The 16,886-nt window shown below is 45.9% G+C and overlaps 1 protein-coding gene across 1 annotated transcript; it reads left to right on the forward strand.

The window, feature by feature from the left end:
* The first annotated feature begins 1,891 nt into the window (after positions 1–1,891).
* Positions 1,892–4,152, forward strand: lratd2b (LRAT domain containing 2b). The gene is made up of 2 exons (XM_037453893.2): positions 1,892–2,302; positions 2,460–4,152. The coding sequence occupies exon 2, from the start codon at positions 2,668–2,670 to the stop codon at positions 3,490–3,492; it is 825 nt and encodes a 274-aa protein (XP_037309790.1). The 5' UTR covers positions 1,892–2,302; positions 2,460–2,667; the 3' UTR covers positions 3,493–4,152.
* Positions 4,153–16,886: the final 12,734 nt, after the last annotated feature.

A 16,886-nucleotide genomic window follows, 5' to 3' on the forward strand; every position in this document is an offset into this window, starting at 1 on the left:
TACTGACAGGCTCTTTACACTCTGCAGTAAGTTGACCCAACCACAAGAGAGCAGTGTCTGCACGAGGACACACATGACATGCTGAGTTCATTCATGTCCCATCTGTGTAATAGAAATTCTCTGCTCCAGATATGATTGGTCTCTTAGTTGTGACCCCCCCTCTGCCTTTGTTACTCCAGAAAGTGCTTAGTCTCCCCTCGGGTCATTCGACATCTACGTGTTTAATACAAATTGTAAATGCTGAAATCTTTATGTGATTTATCATCCTCCTAAAATAACAGTATATTATAAATATAGTAAAAAAAACTAAACTAGGATTTTAGAGACGCTAAATCAATTTCCTCAAAGAAAATAGTTTTTTTCAAAATGAGCCATAAACCAAACCTTCTCACACATCTGCAAGAATGCACTTTGCACTTAAGTGATTAAATCTCTCCATCCATCATGCTCCCGTTCCTTGTAAAGGGTCTTTGTTCACGGAAGAAACAAACAAAAGGCTGTGTTGAGATAAAAGCTAATCTTTTAATAACCTTACATCACACAGTTTAAAAAAAACAACTCTTAATTGCTCTTTACCTCCAAAGAGTACGTCACACAGCACTAAGAGCATTTAGCCCACGAAGATATTTAACTGGTAACCAATTATCTAGAGTGCTGATTCATTCATGGTTCCGCTCGACTTCATTTAGAATCAGCATTCTGCAAAAGCTTATTGTGTTTACTGCACGACATGTGAAGTCACAGGTAATTAAACAACAACAGTTTCATTTGTGGAGAGTGCAGGGCAACAAACATCCGCCTGGCATTCACCGTTTCACAGGCAGAGACACTGAGCTTTGTTCGGAGGGAGGCAGAGCTGTAGATGTCCTCAGAAATTCCACCACAACCACATTGTACCGGCATTCAGCAGACGGGAGGAAAAAAAGACAACCAACCCAATCAATTCTCCATAGATGTTTGCTTTGTTCCGTTTGATCCGGAATTCACATTCGTGTGTTCAAAAGCTCACAGAAGTATGTTTAACGGCGGCCTGAGACACTGTAGGCCTCGGTGTCTGGATGGTTCGGGGAGGATTGTACATTTTTGGCAGGAAGTGGACATTGTCTCACTGCGTGGCGCAGAGGGTGGATCTTTAACACCGTGGTTAAAGTTGCCAGTGATAAGCGTCGCACAAACAAACACAGGAATGTTCAACACTTTGTTAGCTGAGGGGAGTAATGCTGACTTTCACTTAGCTGTCTCGGTTTCAACCGTCATGACTCACTGGGACAGAAACATTTGATGTAATTACGTGTTGATGGTAATTGGCCACGTTTGTGTTCTTTCTGCAATGTCAAGTTGAAATGTGCTGTACAAAAATATAGGTTTAATGTTTAATGTAATCTCTTTTCTTTATGATGCAACCTGACGTTCAAGGGAGTATCGCTTCTGAATAACACATTTTTGAATTTTGAATACGAAAATGATAAGCCCAATAAGGCTATAAACATACATTTGGGGGGCTTACACTTTTTTCCCTTGAATTGCATGAAAACATTTTGTTAATCAAAAGAGAGGAACGTATTATTATCCCCCAGCAATGATATCACGTTGACTTGTGTGTGTGTGTGTGTGTAAAACCCATTTTATTGTAACCTAATATTGATGTTGTCGTTTTGAATGATATCTCTACAGAAACCCAAATCTCGATATTATAGGTTACAATACAAATGTATGTATTTTTGATTTATTTTCATCCAATAGTAGCCGTACCATGTATTAAACTATACCCTTGCAATTAATGAATTACACAATTGTACTTGTACAATACTGCGTTATAACCTCTCCTAGTTGGAAGATTTGATGTCGTTCCTGACGCGGAGTCTAAAGACTAAATATGCAAACGAGGGGGAAATAAAGGCGTACTGTCCCTTTAAATGACAACACCTCCCAGCAGTCCCCGGCTCTCGGCTCAGTGTCTCACTGCAACACACCGGTGGTGCTTCATCCTCCAGACGCACGGACAGTACCACGCAGCCGAACCCCACGAAGGAGCGTCCGCCGCCGTCGAAAATCCGCCTGTCTCTTCTTCTTCTTTTCTTTTTCTACCGACGTGACAACGGGAGCGCGAGAAAGCTGCGCGCGCGCGCGCGAGTCCGTCTGCTCGCCACAGAGTTTTCACCGTGGACTCTCTCCGGTGAACCGGACTGACGGCGGAGTGAAACACGGAGAAATACTTCACACGACAGCATGAGTGGAGCAGCGGGCGGCGTCGGCCAGCACCCGGGTGGCGCGTTAAGGAGACGTAGCACTGGTTAAGTCGGTGAGTAGTCGTGTGCAAAACTGTGAACCAACAGGTGTGTCGGGTCACACCTGTTGGGATTAGCTTAAGAAACCGCGCAGAGTTGTTCAACTTTCAGATCGGCTTGTGCTTCGAATGGTTTTGTTGAATAAATATTGTATTGTGTGTTTGTGCACAGGACGGCGCAGTCGGTATTCTTTGGGGCCCATCTACGGCCGGGCATGGACTATTGGTGCGCGTCCTCACGGCTTTGGGCTTAGTTCCGACGCGGCGCAACCGTGCGCCTTCCTTCCGTGGCTGGTAGCGCAAAGAACAGGTGGATCCTGTTCCTGTCTTCATCTTAACCCCCAACCCCCCCTCTCCCGAAGCATCCGCCTGCCACCTTTATGGGTAACCAGGTGGAGAAACTAACTCATTTGAATTACGCAGAGGTACCGACGTCCGATCCAAATGGGTTCGACCCGGACGACGACGGACCGCGGATCGGCGTCTCCTACATTTTCTCCAACGACGACGACGACCAGGACGACCATTTGGACCGCTTTTCGCAGGACACCCACGTGGCCAACCACGAGGAGAAGCCTTTCGACCCCGAGGACCAGCTGCCGTGCGCCATTTACTACCGAGACGAGTGCGTCTACGAGACGAACCCCGCAGCCGCGACCCACTCTGCGGAAAGTCTCCTGAACAAGTGCAGACCGGGAGACCTGCTGGAGTTCCTGGCCACCGGACAGTACCCCCACTGGGCCGTGTACGTGGGGGACTTCCAGGTGGTGCACATGCACAGGGCCGAGATCAAGAACAACTTCTTAACCGATGTGAGCCAGGGCAAAAAAGGCCGGATAGTGAACGGCCTCTACAGGTACCGCGCGCTCCCGCCGGAGGTGATCGCGCGCAACGCCCTGGACCACGTCGGCTCCAGAGACCGAGAGCTGTACTGGAGGAACTCTGAGTGCTTCGCAGCTTGGTGCCGGTTTGGCAAACGGGAGTTTAAAATCGGAGGGGAGATACGGATAGGGAAGCAGCCGTACAGGTTGAAATTGCTCTTTTCAGAGAAGAAGAGTCACGTCCTGGAGTTTCAGAGCCTGGAGGACGTGATCATGGAGAAGAGGAGGAACGATCAAATTGGCAAAGATGCTGTGATGCAAGAGATGGCCAACCACTTGAACGCAACACACGAAAACAACAAAGAGGAGCAGGTTGTCAACTGACAGTGGATGCTCTCTTTAAGAAAAAAATATTAATCTTTGTGTTGTTGAGGGAGCCTTCGTCTCCGGGTCCCGCACTGCCAAACCAAACACGACCGTAACATGGAGTAATAATGTAACATTTGTTTCCTCCAAAATGAGAGGAAAGGCCCTGCTATCCGGGTGCATAAGCAAAGAGGATCACAAGGGTCAAAATAAAAATCCCCAAAAGTTTGATTTGATGAAAGTGGCAAATGTCCCCCCCAGCTTTAGTAAAAATATAATTTTTACACTCTCATATGAATTGAATCGTTATGATGGATACATTTGCCTCTGGGGATGAAATCAGAATTTGAATTACAATCATTACCTTTCTAATCCAATGAATCGTTGCACAGTGGAGCTAAACTTGTGGCAGGTGAGGGGGCTGAGAGCACCTGCTCCTGTACAACTCAGGTGAGGGTGATCAAGACGTCTTGGACCAGAGACAAATACTTTTTACTCTTTGTTAATGTGGGCCATGAGCAACCGCTCCATAATGTCTTGCATCCAATCATCATTCAGCTTTACGCACTTCTACACATCTACGATTCATCGACTGATTCGTCCATTTCAACAGTTTATTTTTTTGGAAAAAGATGTTTGTATAAAGGAATATGAAAATAAATATATATTTGAATGGTTGAGTTTTTCTTTTTTTGGCAAAAAAGATTGCAAATTTAACAGCGAAATGATTTTGCACTTGCTAATAAATGAGATCCAACCATTAATCTCTGAAAAAGTAAAACGTTTTTATATGATGAAACTGCACCCTAAACACCAGCTTTTTGCTTCACTACACTCGCTCTCTGAAAGCAGCAACAGCATTACTTCACAGCTCAACTAACTCATGTTAAGTTGAGCTGAAACCGTGCTGGACATTTAGCTTTTTTTACATCTCTGCTGACTGAAGATAAAGTCAGTTTTTTTTCAAGTTTAGTTGCAGGATAAGAATGATCATCTATCACAGTGGCCTTTCTCCCCCAGAATTACAGCTTTGAATTACATTTTGGTCCGAATTTTTTCTCTGCCAAATTACATCCCATTTAAGTTTCTACACCCACCACGAAAATGGATTTACAGTTTGTTATAAAATTCCACTTTATGTAACTTAATAAGACTAAAATGTTGACGACGAACAAGCTGGGAATGTATTTAACATACCGGATTATGTAACAGGTTACAGGTCACAGATGCAAAATTGATGTATCTATGACATTTTAAATGGCCATGTGTTATAATGGGAAACAATAAAAGCCGGTGAAACACTTGACAGTACTTTCATACACAGAGGCGGCAGCGGAAATGACAGCTGGCTCTGAGGTTGTTTTGAACCGTGAGGTATCTTGTTTTTCCTCCACTGCGTTTCAGAGGAAGCCGACGACTCGCTCGTAACCAGCCATGAGATACATTTCCTGTTTATTTTCCTCTGGTGATATTTGCATGCAGATAATACTCTCGTCATTTTGCTGCAGGTGAGGTCCCACCGGACCCAAAGTGGGATCATCATCAGCACCGGTGCCGAATAGGAAAGCTGCCGGATGCATTAGCATTTCTTCAATCCTCTATGGTCTACCACAGTGATGAGATCTAAATGGTGTGTGTATGCATATTTATGATATTCAATCCACAGTTCAGCAGCAACACAATCCAAAGAGCATTTGTCACATTTCAGAACGTTACAGCAGCCGCCAGTAGATTTGCGTAAAGTAATAGTAAATATTAACTCACATTTTTCATTAGGTGGGACAAAGCGTTATTCCATTGGGTTGTCTCTCCACAGGTTTGTGTGCTTTCTGTGACATCCGGACCTTTTAAAAAAACGGATATACAATAACACACAGAAGAAAAAAAGGCATCAAGCTGTGAGCTGAATTCATATAAAGCTGAGTATGTTTTTGTCTGTTAGTCACTTCTTACAGCTGCCCTGTGGAGTTTCATGAGCACCAATCCTCTGTTTGCTTTTAGTGTTGCTCACCAAAACACCAAGTGTGTACCTTTGAGGCCTCGCATACATGTCCAATGTATTTTTTAGTGCTGTCAGTTAAACGCGTTATTAGCGACGTTAACGCAAGATAAACGTTTTCTTAAAATAAAACTGTAAAAGATTTTTTTTTTTGGGGGGTGGATGACTTGTCTGAAAATGTCAACAGGACAACTGGAGCTTGTCTGTTTGAGTAGCTGAGAGCAAAGAAGTCGTTACGGTTCATTGTTTCTGAAATAAGAGGCCTGACGGCTTTGTTCACAGCAAACTCTTGGTTTTATTAAATATTTGAATCATTTGACAGCACTAGTATTTTTCCTCATAAACCATTTGCAGTTGTCTCCTTCAACAACTCGATGTGTTGGCATATATCACATCAACTGTTGGCCGGCAGAATAGAGAGAAACTGAACCAATCTGGAAAACTCCACAGGTTATCTTTTATTTAGCTCGTATCAGATTCAGTCCCGCAGCCCGAGAAGCCTGAGCCAGCGCGTTCCTGATTGAGATCTAGTGCCTCGAGAAAAAAGGCCACCAGCAAACCTGCAGCCGAACGAGAGACATCTCGTTGTTCCCGCGACACAAAACCTGTGAAACCAGGGGAGGCCTTGGGTTCGACGCGTTCGACGCATTCATATCGGCCTCTTGGCCCGGTGAGTCTGTCGTGTTCACTTTTGGTGGATTGGAGGAAAGCCCACACACTTTCGGGGCAGAACTGGCATCATTGGAGACGTTGGGGAGAAGCCAGAGCCGGAGGCGAACCCACCCTGTGTTTACAAAATGTCGCTATCGAACAACAACTTCCCGCACGCAAACAAGTCTGAACTTCAGAGGGGCGCGCTTGTGAGGAGATTCTATCCGACAGGCCGACAGGAAGTGGGGGTGTGCGCTGACGTGTTTTGGGCCTGGCCTAAAGCCACCGAGCGATTGTGATCCACGTGGGACGAACAACGGGCAGCTGAGAGACGGTTAGTGTGAGGAACGTGACCATTGCAGGCTATGTGCACAGCTATTTAGAATACGAATCTCACCTTTGGGGATTTGAACAGATCATCAGTGGGACAACAACAAAAATGAACATCAAGGACTGTTTGGAGAGAGCGTGCACTAAGATGAGATAGTAAAACAGATTGAACCGTTATTTTCTATCCATATTGAGCCACCTCTGATTGACAGCAGAGTGAAGCTTCACTAATTAACTGCAAAAGATAAATATGAACTCGTGTCCTCAGCTAAAGGCTGATGCGCACAGGGTTACCCTGATGGAGGGTTTTTGTTCGTCGAGCTTTTTTTTCACTGCCCACTCACCTGGGTCGTGTTCGTGCTGCTGTTTGGAGGGACAGTTCCATTTCCTGTGAAATTAGAGGGAGTGTAATGAGGCTCCAAAATGAACGGCCCTGCATTAATGAGCCATTATTGATCCACAGTGCTGCAACTCACGCAACCTTTCTTTTTATCTTCCACATTTCGCTGTAAACTTTACTTCTTGCACCGTCCACCCGCGTTTAGTTGATCATTATACGGGACTCCCCGTTGGACTCGGATTGAATTGTTTACGGTAGGTTTTGGACTGCGATTCTTTCTTTTGTAGGATGATTTTTTTCAGCTGCACAATGACAAAGTCCATTTCTTCACAGTTCCATGGCACCGCGGCGTTGCAACATTCTACTTTTGCACTATTCATGCTGCACCTGCTACTTTTCAACTGCACAATTACACTTAGTGTATGTGCTACCATGCAGACACGCAACAACCTATGTTACTTCCTTCCTTTTGTGGTTTCTTTCACTGTCCTTGACACATGTGGTTTGGTGGGTCTGAGCGGATTGTGAAAGCCACAGATAACGGGAACGGGGGGGAAGTGCTGAGCCTAGAAGAGTGGGTTTGAAAAAACGGTGAACTTTCTCAAGAAATAAGGAAAAGTAACGAGGATACCAACAAAGCAAGTCAGGCCCGGGCGAAGAAACACGACATCACGCGTGGGCCCAGCTTTGTGAGACAATCTAAGGAGCTCTTTGATTTGATCATTGAGACGAGTCGTTGAGTTTGGGCTGTCGTGTTCGGTCAGCGTGGGCTGTCTGGTTTACATAAGAAGAGCCAGACACCGAGATAGGGCCTGCACGATGCTTCAATAAAGTGACCCTGTTTCTCTGGATGGTGATGCATGAATGAACGGACAAAAGAAAGGAAGAGAGGGATGGGAGTTAAAACCTCATACTTGAACTGAGATGTGACTGAGATGTGTCGCCTTCAAGCCCTCTGACCTGTGTGTCACTTCGATTATTTATGTCTGATTCAATAGCTGTCAGCATTCACCTCATCACAGACCATGCTGCCATGCATCTTCAGCTGCACTGGCTAACGTCGTGCCGATTAACAGGTTAACGATCAAAAAAGTAAAAGCAAAGTTATATATATATACAATCATACATACAAAACATTGTTTTTATTTTATCTTCTTGAAAACATTAGCAAAGTAGTCCCACAGTCTTGGAAATGTGTCAGTTTTGTGATAAGACTCACAATCCCCCGACAGTGGCATTTTCTTTTTGAATAATGAATAATTTACCCTCGACCGATCAAATTAGAGCTTATCGTCGCTCTCGCTCTTCTTTAATTTCAATTCCCCTCGGAGCAGCATGTTCTTATGCTCTTCACCAATATTAATGGTTCAAAAAGTCAGGTGAGTAGTTTTTCTGCACCATTCTTTCCTTGCATGCTTTTTTGCTCATATTCTAAATGTCAATTAGTTCAACTAGTTGTGTATGAATATATTCATATCTGCAGGAGTTTCAGTTGACACACGGTGACGTCCGTGACTCAAACTTTGTTTACATCTGCCTGTCGTGCTAACTGTGGTCTGTTGTAGCTGTTGGATTGCAGATGTTAGATGAGAAGCGGTGGTTGCGAGAGGTGCTGTTCCTCCTGCGTGTCACTCAGAAAGAGAAGCAGTGGAGCAACAACTGTTACGAAAAAACACGACTGACTTGAGTCATGGTCATGAGAAGTCCACAGTGGCCTTAAGAGATGTGGTGTCTAACTTTTGCTCTCTGTGCGCCAAACACAAACAGGCGTTTCTGTAACCTTCCGACATGGCCAGGCTAGCCACCCGTTTCCAGTCTTTGTGCTAAGCTAATTGATCCGGCAGATCTCAAATGTGCATGCAGCTTAAGCGATGAGGACTCAGAGACATATACTGCAGTACCAACTAAAGCAAACACAAAGGTAGGCATTGAACCACTATTTTGCAAGAGGATGACTTGCAGGCATGACCTCCGTGTCGAAATGTTTAAATTGGGTCACACAACTTGGCATTTCGCACGTTTGAAGAACATGTTCATGTTTCTCCGCTGTGCAAATACGGAGGAGGGGACTTTCATTCATATCGAATGTAATGCCCACCGTCACGCTGACGTCACAAAGCCGGGCTCTGATTTCCATCTCCAGCTGAGGAGCATCCCGTCATCCTTTGTGGGCGTCCGCTATGAAGGCAGGCGGAAAACCTCAGGAGCAAACAAAACCTCCCGCTGAGTTAATCAAAGACATGAAAATGAAAAGTACGGCTGAGAGCAGGAGAAATAGCGAGAACATCGGCCTGTGTGAGAGCCCGGGCGTGTGTGTGTGTGCGTGTGTGTGTGTGTGTGTGTGTGTGGCGGGGGTGTTGGAGGGTCTGGCCCTGCAGGTTAGATGTTAGCTGCTAATGAAAGCCTCTGTTGGTGCTAATGGAGGCAAAGCCAATTTCAACTCAATCAGTGGCCGTGTGATATCACCACATCGACCATGTTGACGGAAACTCAAAGACGAGCGTTCCAGGGGCTTGTGATTGCAGTCTGGACAGCCTTGTGGGAAAGAAAGAAAAAAAAAAAAAAGTAGAGAGGAGAGAGGAGGAGTGGAATTTAAAATCAAACGAGGCTGATGACTCACGGGAGAATCATTTGGCCGCACTGCCACGTCCACTGCGCGAGACACGGGCCAGACGCTCCGTGCGAAGCCTTCGATTTGACACATTTACACTTCCCACATAGATCTGTAAACACAACTCTGAACGGAGCCCGTGTTCTGATTGTTGTTCCAAGGCGGGAAGGTGCAGAGCTCCACTTTGCTTCGGGAGATTTGTCACAGCAACACATCTTAGCGGGGTAATTGCAGTATCCCAGAGATGGATCAGTCTCCCATGTGTGCTGCAGTTTATTGCCTTATAATTATGAGACTAATTACGAAGATGTATTACGACCCCCCCCCCCCCCCCTCCCCTCCCGCCTTGTGTGCACGATTACGTGTGGGCACACAATCCAAACACACGCACACTCACATCAATCAGAAATGCTGTAGCCGATGATTGCTATCTAAATGTGAAATTGTTTGGTGGTAATGGCGACATCGCTGTGTCCCCGAGTCCGAGTGTCTGCTGTGAAGGAACCCATTTCTACACCTTTTTAATGCGCCTCTCAAATCAAAAGTTTTCAGCAAAAAAAAAAAACGCCCACGCTTTCATCATTGCAATTACAGAAAACTATATTTGATTGATATTGCAGAGGGGTTTCTGCTTTTTCGACAGAGTCTCTTTTTCTTCTCGTGGCTCGGAGCCGCCGCAGCAAAAGTACAGAAGAACAACGATTGCAACACGGCTCTCCTGTGGAACATCAATCATGATACCAGAGCTACAGTTACATTAAAACAACTTCATTCACAGGGCTTTATATTCTTTGTTCCTCCGGCATATCACGACGGGTTACTCAGTGAGTGTTTGCTCAGAAGGCAGAGAAAGAAGGGCACACACACACACACACAGAGACACACACACACACACACACACACACACACACACAGAGACAGCCCTCTCAGGGGATCTGTAGGGACAATGGTGGGAGACTGTACACAAGGGCGAGGTGTGGCTCCCCTGACACAGCAGGACTCAATCAGTTGACGTGTAGCGGGAGGCAGCGACTCCCACACAACAAAGAATTCCTCTCCAAAACAACTTGATCGAGCGCCACGGCCGTCCGGTAAGGAAAGAAAATAATCATGAAGGCTCTTTGTAGGATTGTGGTGGTTTGACAAACAACGAGCAGGCAGTATTTTACACAGACTTCCCCCTGTCCACAAACTCCCATCCTGTGACTGAGGCACTGCTGTGGGAGCAGGCCAAGGCCTTATTACAGACACACATTTACTTTAATTCCACTTTGACTCGAGTTCATCAAAGAGCATTCTGACCCTTCAGCAGATCCAGTTATGCTCTTGATCTGTAGCAGCGTACCGCTGATAAGTAGTTAACACTGTTACGATAAAAACTCCATTAGGGCAAACATACACAGCTAGAGAGAGAGAGAGAGAGAGAGAGAGAGAGAGAGAGAGAAGATGATAACTCCATGTTCCTAAACAACAGACTTATCTCCCCATGCCTTCCTGTTAAGGATATCCCATTTGGCTGCGAGGCAATGACATTATAATGGAGAAGGAAGTTCTCCACGTGGGTATTTTTAAGTCCACAGATCACAGTGAAGATATTCTGCAAAGTTTCACTTCGGCAGTTTCCAAAATCACATTAGCCCAACGCCACGAGTTTGTCTCATCTGTGGTGTTTTGTGAGTTACTGGAACAAAGGTTATCTTGGTGTCGGATCCCCGCAGCGGTTCTGCAGAGAATCTGAGCCTGTCCGACGGCGTGGTCGGCTTATGAGAGAACACTAAGCAATTTCCTTTTCACAAAACAAGACACAGACATGCGCCCCCCCCCCCCCTCAAATCACCCCATACCCAGCATCTGAATGCAAAGTTTGACACCTGGAAGTAACCCGGCAGCACACCCACCCTCGCACACCGCGATGAATACTATCTCCTTGTTCCAGTGCACTCACACCAAGAGCGTGCAGACACTCAAACAAACGCTCGGTGTTTTCAGATGAATAATTCAGGTTGAATCTTCGTGCATCTTCAGAGGGTGGCATGAACTGAACGTAGGCCGCCGCTGTCTGGTGTGCTGCGCGTCGTGTTGAACAAGCAACACCCCGCAGCCAGCCGCTCATTGACCTTTAATGTATGCACACGGGGATGATGTATGATCATTAAAAATCACAGTGGCAACGCAGGGGGGAGGTGGGAGGGAGGGAGGGGGGGTCAGGCGGAGAAAAATAAAAAACACACCTCTCCGTAACCTGTCTCTCTCGGTCCATTCATTAATGATATCTATAGCCCTCTGGGCCTTTCATGAGTGTTTGGTGGAGTGTCGGGAAGCTCTCTAATCCCCGGGTTGCTCTTTATTCTGCCCGTGACGCTCATCCCCCTCGGTGTCAGATCCTGGAGCCCCGCTAATCCCCTGGTGGCATTGCGCGGGGCCCCAGCTGTCGGCTCCCATGCCGCGCCGCTTCCCGCCCGGCTAATTTGTGCCCCTGCTTGGGATGCTATTGATGTCACCTTGCCCCATGCAGCCCAATAACTTCTTCTCTCTCTCTCTCTCTCTTTCCTGGCTGATGATGAAACTACTGGCTAGCTGGCACCAAGTGAGCGCTTTTGTTCCCTTTGTTGCATTAAGAGTCAATGCCCTTTTCCTCCATTGCCCGCAACCTACAAACCTGACACGGGGACCTTCCTCCAAAGGCTGAATGGACATGCAGTGGAGGAGGTGGAGATAAATGTATAAAATGAATAAATATAACAGGAGGCCCAAGCAGCTGAGAGCACACAGACAATTGAATGATAGCACATTAACAATCCTCAAGTTCAATTAAGAGTGCTTAGCAAAGCATCAGTATGCAGGCCGGCCCTCTTTGACTTATTTTATCGAGAGGAAGCAGAGGGGAAGGGGCAGAGGAGAGGGAAGGGCTGCGTGTAATGATTAGCGCTGTTTTCTTTCCTGCTAAGCTCCTCTGGGCAGCTCCATTGAGCGATGGGCCTGGGCACCTCGGTGCCGCCCACCCAGACAAACGCCACCCAGGTCCGTGTAGCTTTTGATAGTCGGTTTGAACTAGAAACAAACTATAGATAAATACAGATGAATTTAAACCTATATATACAGTATATATATATATCAAAGCACAGTCAGACGGCATCTTAATTACACTTATTACCTCCTAATGACTTGTGTAGTAGTAAGTCTCCTTTTTCCATTGGTTTATTTTTATGTATAGGCCCTTTTCCTAATTTATTTTTGTATGTATATACAACACATAAATGTATACATAGTGTACGTACTGTGTTTTGTAATAGAGAGCACATGGAACTGGAGTTCCATGAAGGCATAAGCATGCAAGGAATTTGGCAAAGAGAATTCTAATTAATTTTCATTCATCCATGTAAACAGCAATAAAGAAAAGGAGACAGGAGTCACTCTGGACTGGTCGACAGTCCATCACAGGGCCGGGGGGGGGGGGGGGGGGACGCACAACCGTGCAAACCCCTACGAGCAATGTTCAATGTTTTCTCACATGTGAATGAAAAAACGCAGTTAGCGATGCAATCAGCAGGACAACGGATGACTGCGAGAACACAAAGGGGTTTGCCTGTCAGAGGAAAGGCAAAATACTATGTATATAGATACTCCAAATCTCTGAAATAATTGTCAACCGAGCAACCAAGCGAAGTCACTACCGGGTTGGTTGGAACAACGGTGTGGGGCGTTGAGTGTATGAAGAACCGGAGTAGACATGCTGCAAGGTGATTAGCAGACTGAAGGCTGCTCTGGTTGTCCGAGCAGGTGAGGTGAAATGTAATCAGGGAGTCCAGGGGAGCTCAGTTTGGAGTCACGTCTCTACCGCACACACACACACACACACACACACACACGATACAGACATAGAGTCCAGAACAGAGTGGTGAATTGTAAGGTGTTGGTGAGACTGAGAGGAAAGACGTGGCTGGCGGACAGTGAAACACAGAGAGATTGTGGTAAAAAGAAAAGACGAATGCAGAGAAGGACCAAACCCACGATAGAAGTCAAAATTGGACTAAGAGCCCCGAGTAGAGATGCTGGGAGACACAGCTTCTCTCGGCGTGACCTAATCAATGTGACACGCATTACCATTGCAGCTCTTGTCACAGGGCCCGCCGTCCCTCTCCTTCACTGTGGTCTCCCTGCTGCCACTCACGATCACAGCGGCTCGCATTCTAACACGCAGCGCCAACACAAACCCCCCCTCGCTCCGTCATCCCTTTCCTCTGGACCCACTGTCACAAAAGATGAAGAAGAAAAAGAAGAAGTCAGTGTGAATTTTCCAACAGTCACTCTCTCCCGGAGGATTTCTCCGCGCAGTTTCTCCTCGGCGAGAGCAACCCGGGATTATCTCGGAGTGGTGTCGGGGCAATTCGAGGTCAGGATGAGTATTTACAGGTCTGGTAGTTTGAGTGTGAATCCTGGTGTACAATAAAGGTGTCGTGTGGCGTTCTGCTTTGGAGGCCGCGGCGTGAGAGGAGATGACGAGGGAGCGAAACCCATCGCGTTCATTTCAGAGAAGCGTTAAGTGCATTTACAATCCTGGAATGTTCAAGATATCGAAATGACACGCGCAGTCCCCGAAGGGTTTTTGGTAATTTTTTTGTGCACTGTGGGCGGATCAGACACTCAATCAAACCCAGAGTGTTCACTCCCTGTGCGCGTACAAGTGATGCACAAATGTGTCCCTGTGCACAAACAGATAAAAACCACTCATGGCACTTGTCTGAGAAGCCGGCTCATTGAAAAGGAAATTGTTAAATGATGTCTCCGCTTTTATTCAAAACCGCAAGACTGTGATTTCAGTCGTTTTTCTGACAGAATTTTTTTTTTGTTGGCACTACGTTGGAGAAAAAAAACAAAACTCAAACCAACCCGAGGCGGGAAAACGGAACGTAGCGTTTGTTGACAAGAGTTTTTTCATCTGTATCAGGCACCACACATCTGTTTTTGTTTGACTACCGAACCGGTGCTCACTGAACGCACCAGAAACACAGAGAAACCACACTGACTCTACCCAGTCATGTTTATTCAAAGAACACAATCTGCAATGGGATGTGTAATTACATCAACAGTACGTCTATTCTCTCCGTTATTAACAACGTGCCTAAACAATATCATGAGACGGTTCCTGAGAGCCTGGACACAATCTCTTCCAAATCCGGAGCATTTTCTATTTTACCTCAAAGATCTCCTTTGTACCATTGTTGCACGTGCCATGGACTCCTGAATGAAGGTATTATGTGCACCAGAGTTCACAGGAACTTTGCAGGGGGAGATTACGGAGGAGCCATGAGAGCTGCAGTGCCCACAGTTATGAGCTAATTCCTCAACAACAAGCAAGCCGAAGGGGTGCTGTTGGTGCCAAGAAAGCAGACGTTTGTACTTACGCGAGGCAACATGTTTGCAGATTGCACGTGTTGTTGTACTGCAACGCAGCTTTCCAGATTCCAACAGCGTCCTTCCTTAGCCACATTGTGCGAGTCTAAATAGCGTGAATATTTCAGATTACTGTCAAAACAGCTACAGTGTGTCTTGTAAGGCGTTGGTTTGTGGAAGGAGTGCTGGAATCAAATCCTGCCTTGTATTGATGAAATAGTAATTTGATAAAGCAACAAAAACCACACAACATGCATGTTACTCTGTGACTGTAAACGGACATCCGAGAATCTGAGATCTAACTGAAGCAAACAGGTCTGAAATGACTTTAATTTATTCACGCGAAAAGCAAAGATCTTTCACACCAGCGCAATAATTACACACAGAGGTGTTGCACCGTCGCTGGGAGAAAAACCTCGGGGCAGGCTCATGCCCAGCATCTCTATGGGGATCTCCAGTGGGAGTGCAAGAGGGGATTTGCATGCCCTGAATCCTGGGTTTAAAACATTTGGACAAATTCTGATTCGACTATTTTCCCGGCTGATTCAAGGTTTTCCATTTACGAGGCACATCCTACAGTTTGGTGTTTTGGACACAACTTCACACATTTGCGTTGCCGATAACACTCGTGTGACCACAGCAGAAGATACAAACTACAAGGCCTCAGTGTGAATCATCTTCCTTATATAATCCGGTGACAGGCCTCGTCTCGGACTGTCTCCATGTGGACCAGGCCGTTGAGCAAGCGGCATGTGGCACTCTCACATCGAATGCCTTCAGGGGGAAGAAAAGTTTGTACCGCTGCTGCATATTAAAGCATAGCTATTTTCTGTGTGACACGTCTTTATTCAAAATCAGGGGCTCCACAGAGACACATCCAGCTGGAGGCTGGCAGCGGTGCGGTGAGAGTTTAAGCTGCAATCCCACTGACTGATTGTTTTTAATAACGCTCCACGCCCCGAACCTCACATTTATTCATTTTCAATAGGGGAGAAGTCAGAGCGGACTAGCGTTTACTGTGTTTTTCTATCAAACTTGAAGACGGACAACGGTCATCGTTTTTGGCAACAAACCCACCACTGACACAACAGGTGGTCGCCCCCCCCCCCCCCACCAGGAGGGAGCGCCCCAGAGTACCACAGCATTTAGTATCGCATGGAGGTCGTGAAGTTGAATTTTTTTGGACTGAAGGAAAAAAGATATTTCCGTTTTTGCCCTGAGTAACAAAATAGGCAATTAATTGAGTTTAAAGTAAAAATCGCAAACTAAACAACCCATCTAAATAACCTCCTTCTGTTTGAGAAGAATTGGCAAAGTATGAATCACATCTAATAGAGGAGAGGAACTGAATGGCAAGGCAAACATGTTTGTGGCAAACAAACAAGAGACCTCTTTCCCACAAAAAAAACAAACAAAAAAGCAGATTTTTGTATTTGCTTGGGTTATCTTTGTCTCATAAAAATGTGTTTGATGATCTGAAACATTGAAGTGTGACAAATATGGAAAATAACAAGAAACCAGGAAGGGGGCAAATGCTTTTTTCACGGTAATGAAATAACACAACAATGTTAAAGGAGCCTTTCTTTAAACGTTTCTGGTAATAGTTTGTGCTGTTATCACATGTGAAGGATGCTATTTGGATGGTCACATGAAGGCAGAACATTACCTTTAACAACATTCAGCCAATTTCAGAAAAAACGATATGTGTGTCCATAACCGATACGAGGCTGAACGGTACTTTGGCAAGAAGGTGGCTTGCTTCATTGGTTGGGATGTTTTCTCCAAAGAGCCTTATCAGAGTTAAGGTTATTAGCCCGTGATGTTCCTTTTAAGTGAATCCATGCACAGGCACCGACTGGATCTGGCTTGACAAAAAAACACCATACTTCATTAAGGTCACAACAGTCATCATGCCCAGGCTGAATCATCCGCCACTCAAGTACATTCCATCAACATGGACTGTGTTCGGAGATGTGTGGAGGGCGATGGGGGGGGGGGGGGGGGGAATGAGTGGGGAGCGCGAGAGGAATGAGGGAGGAGAGGAGAAGTGTAACAGGTTTCCAAAGAGGAAATGGGAGGCACGAGAA

The sequence above is a fragment of the Pungitius pungitius genome, chromosome 11 (assembly GCF_949316345.1).
Source record: "Pungitius pungitius chromosome 11, fPunPun2.1, whole genome shotgun sequence".
In the NCBI taxonomy this organism is placed as follows: Eukaryota; Metazoa; Chordata; class Actinopteri; order Perciformes; family Gasterosteidae; genus Pungitius; species Pungitius pungitius.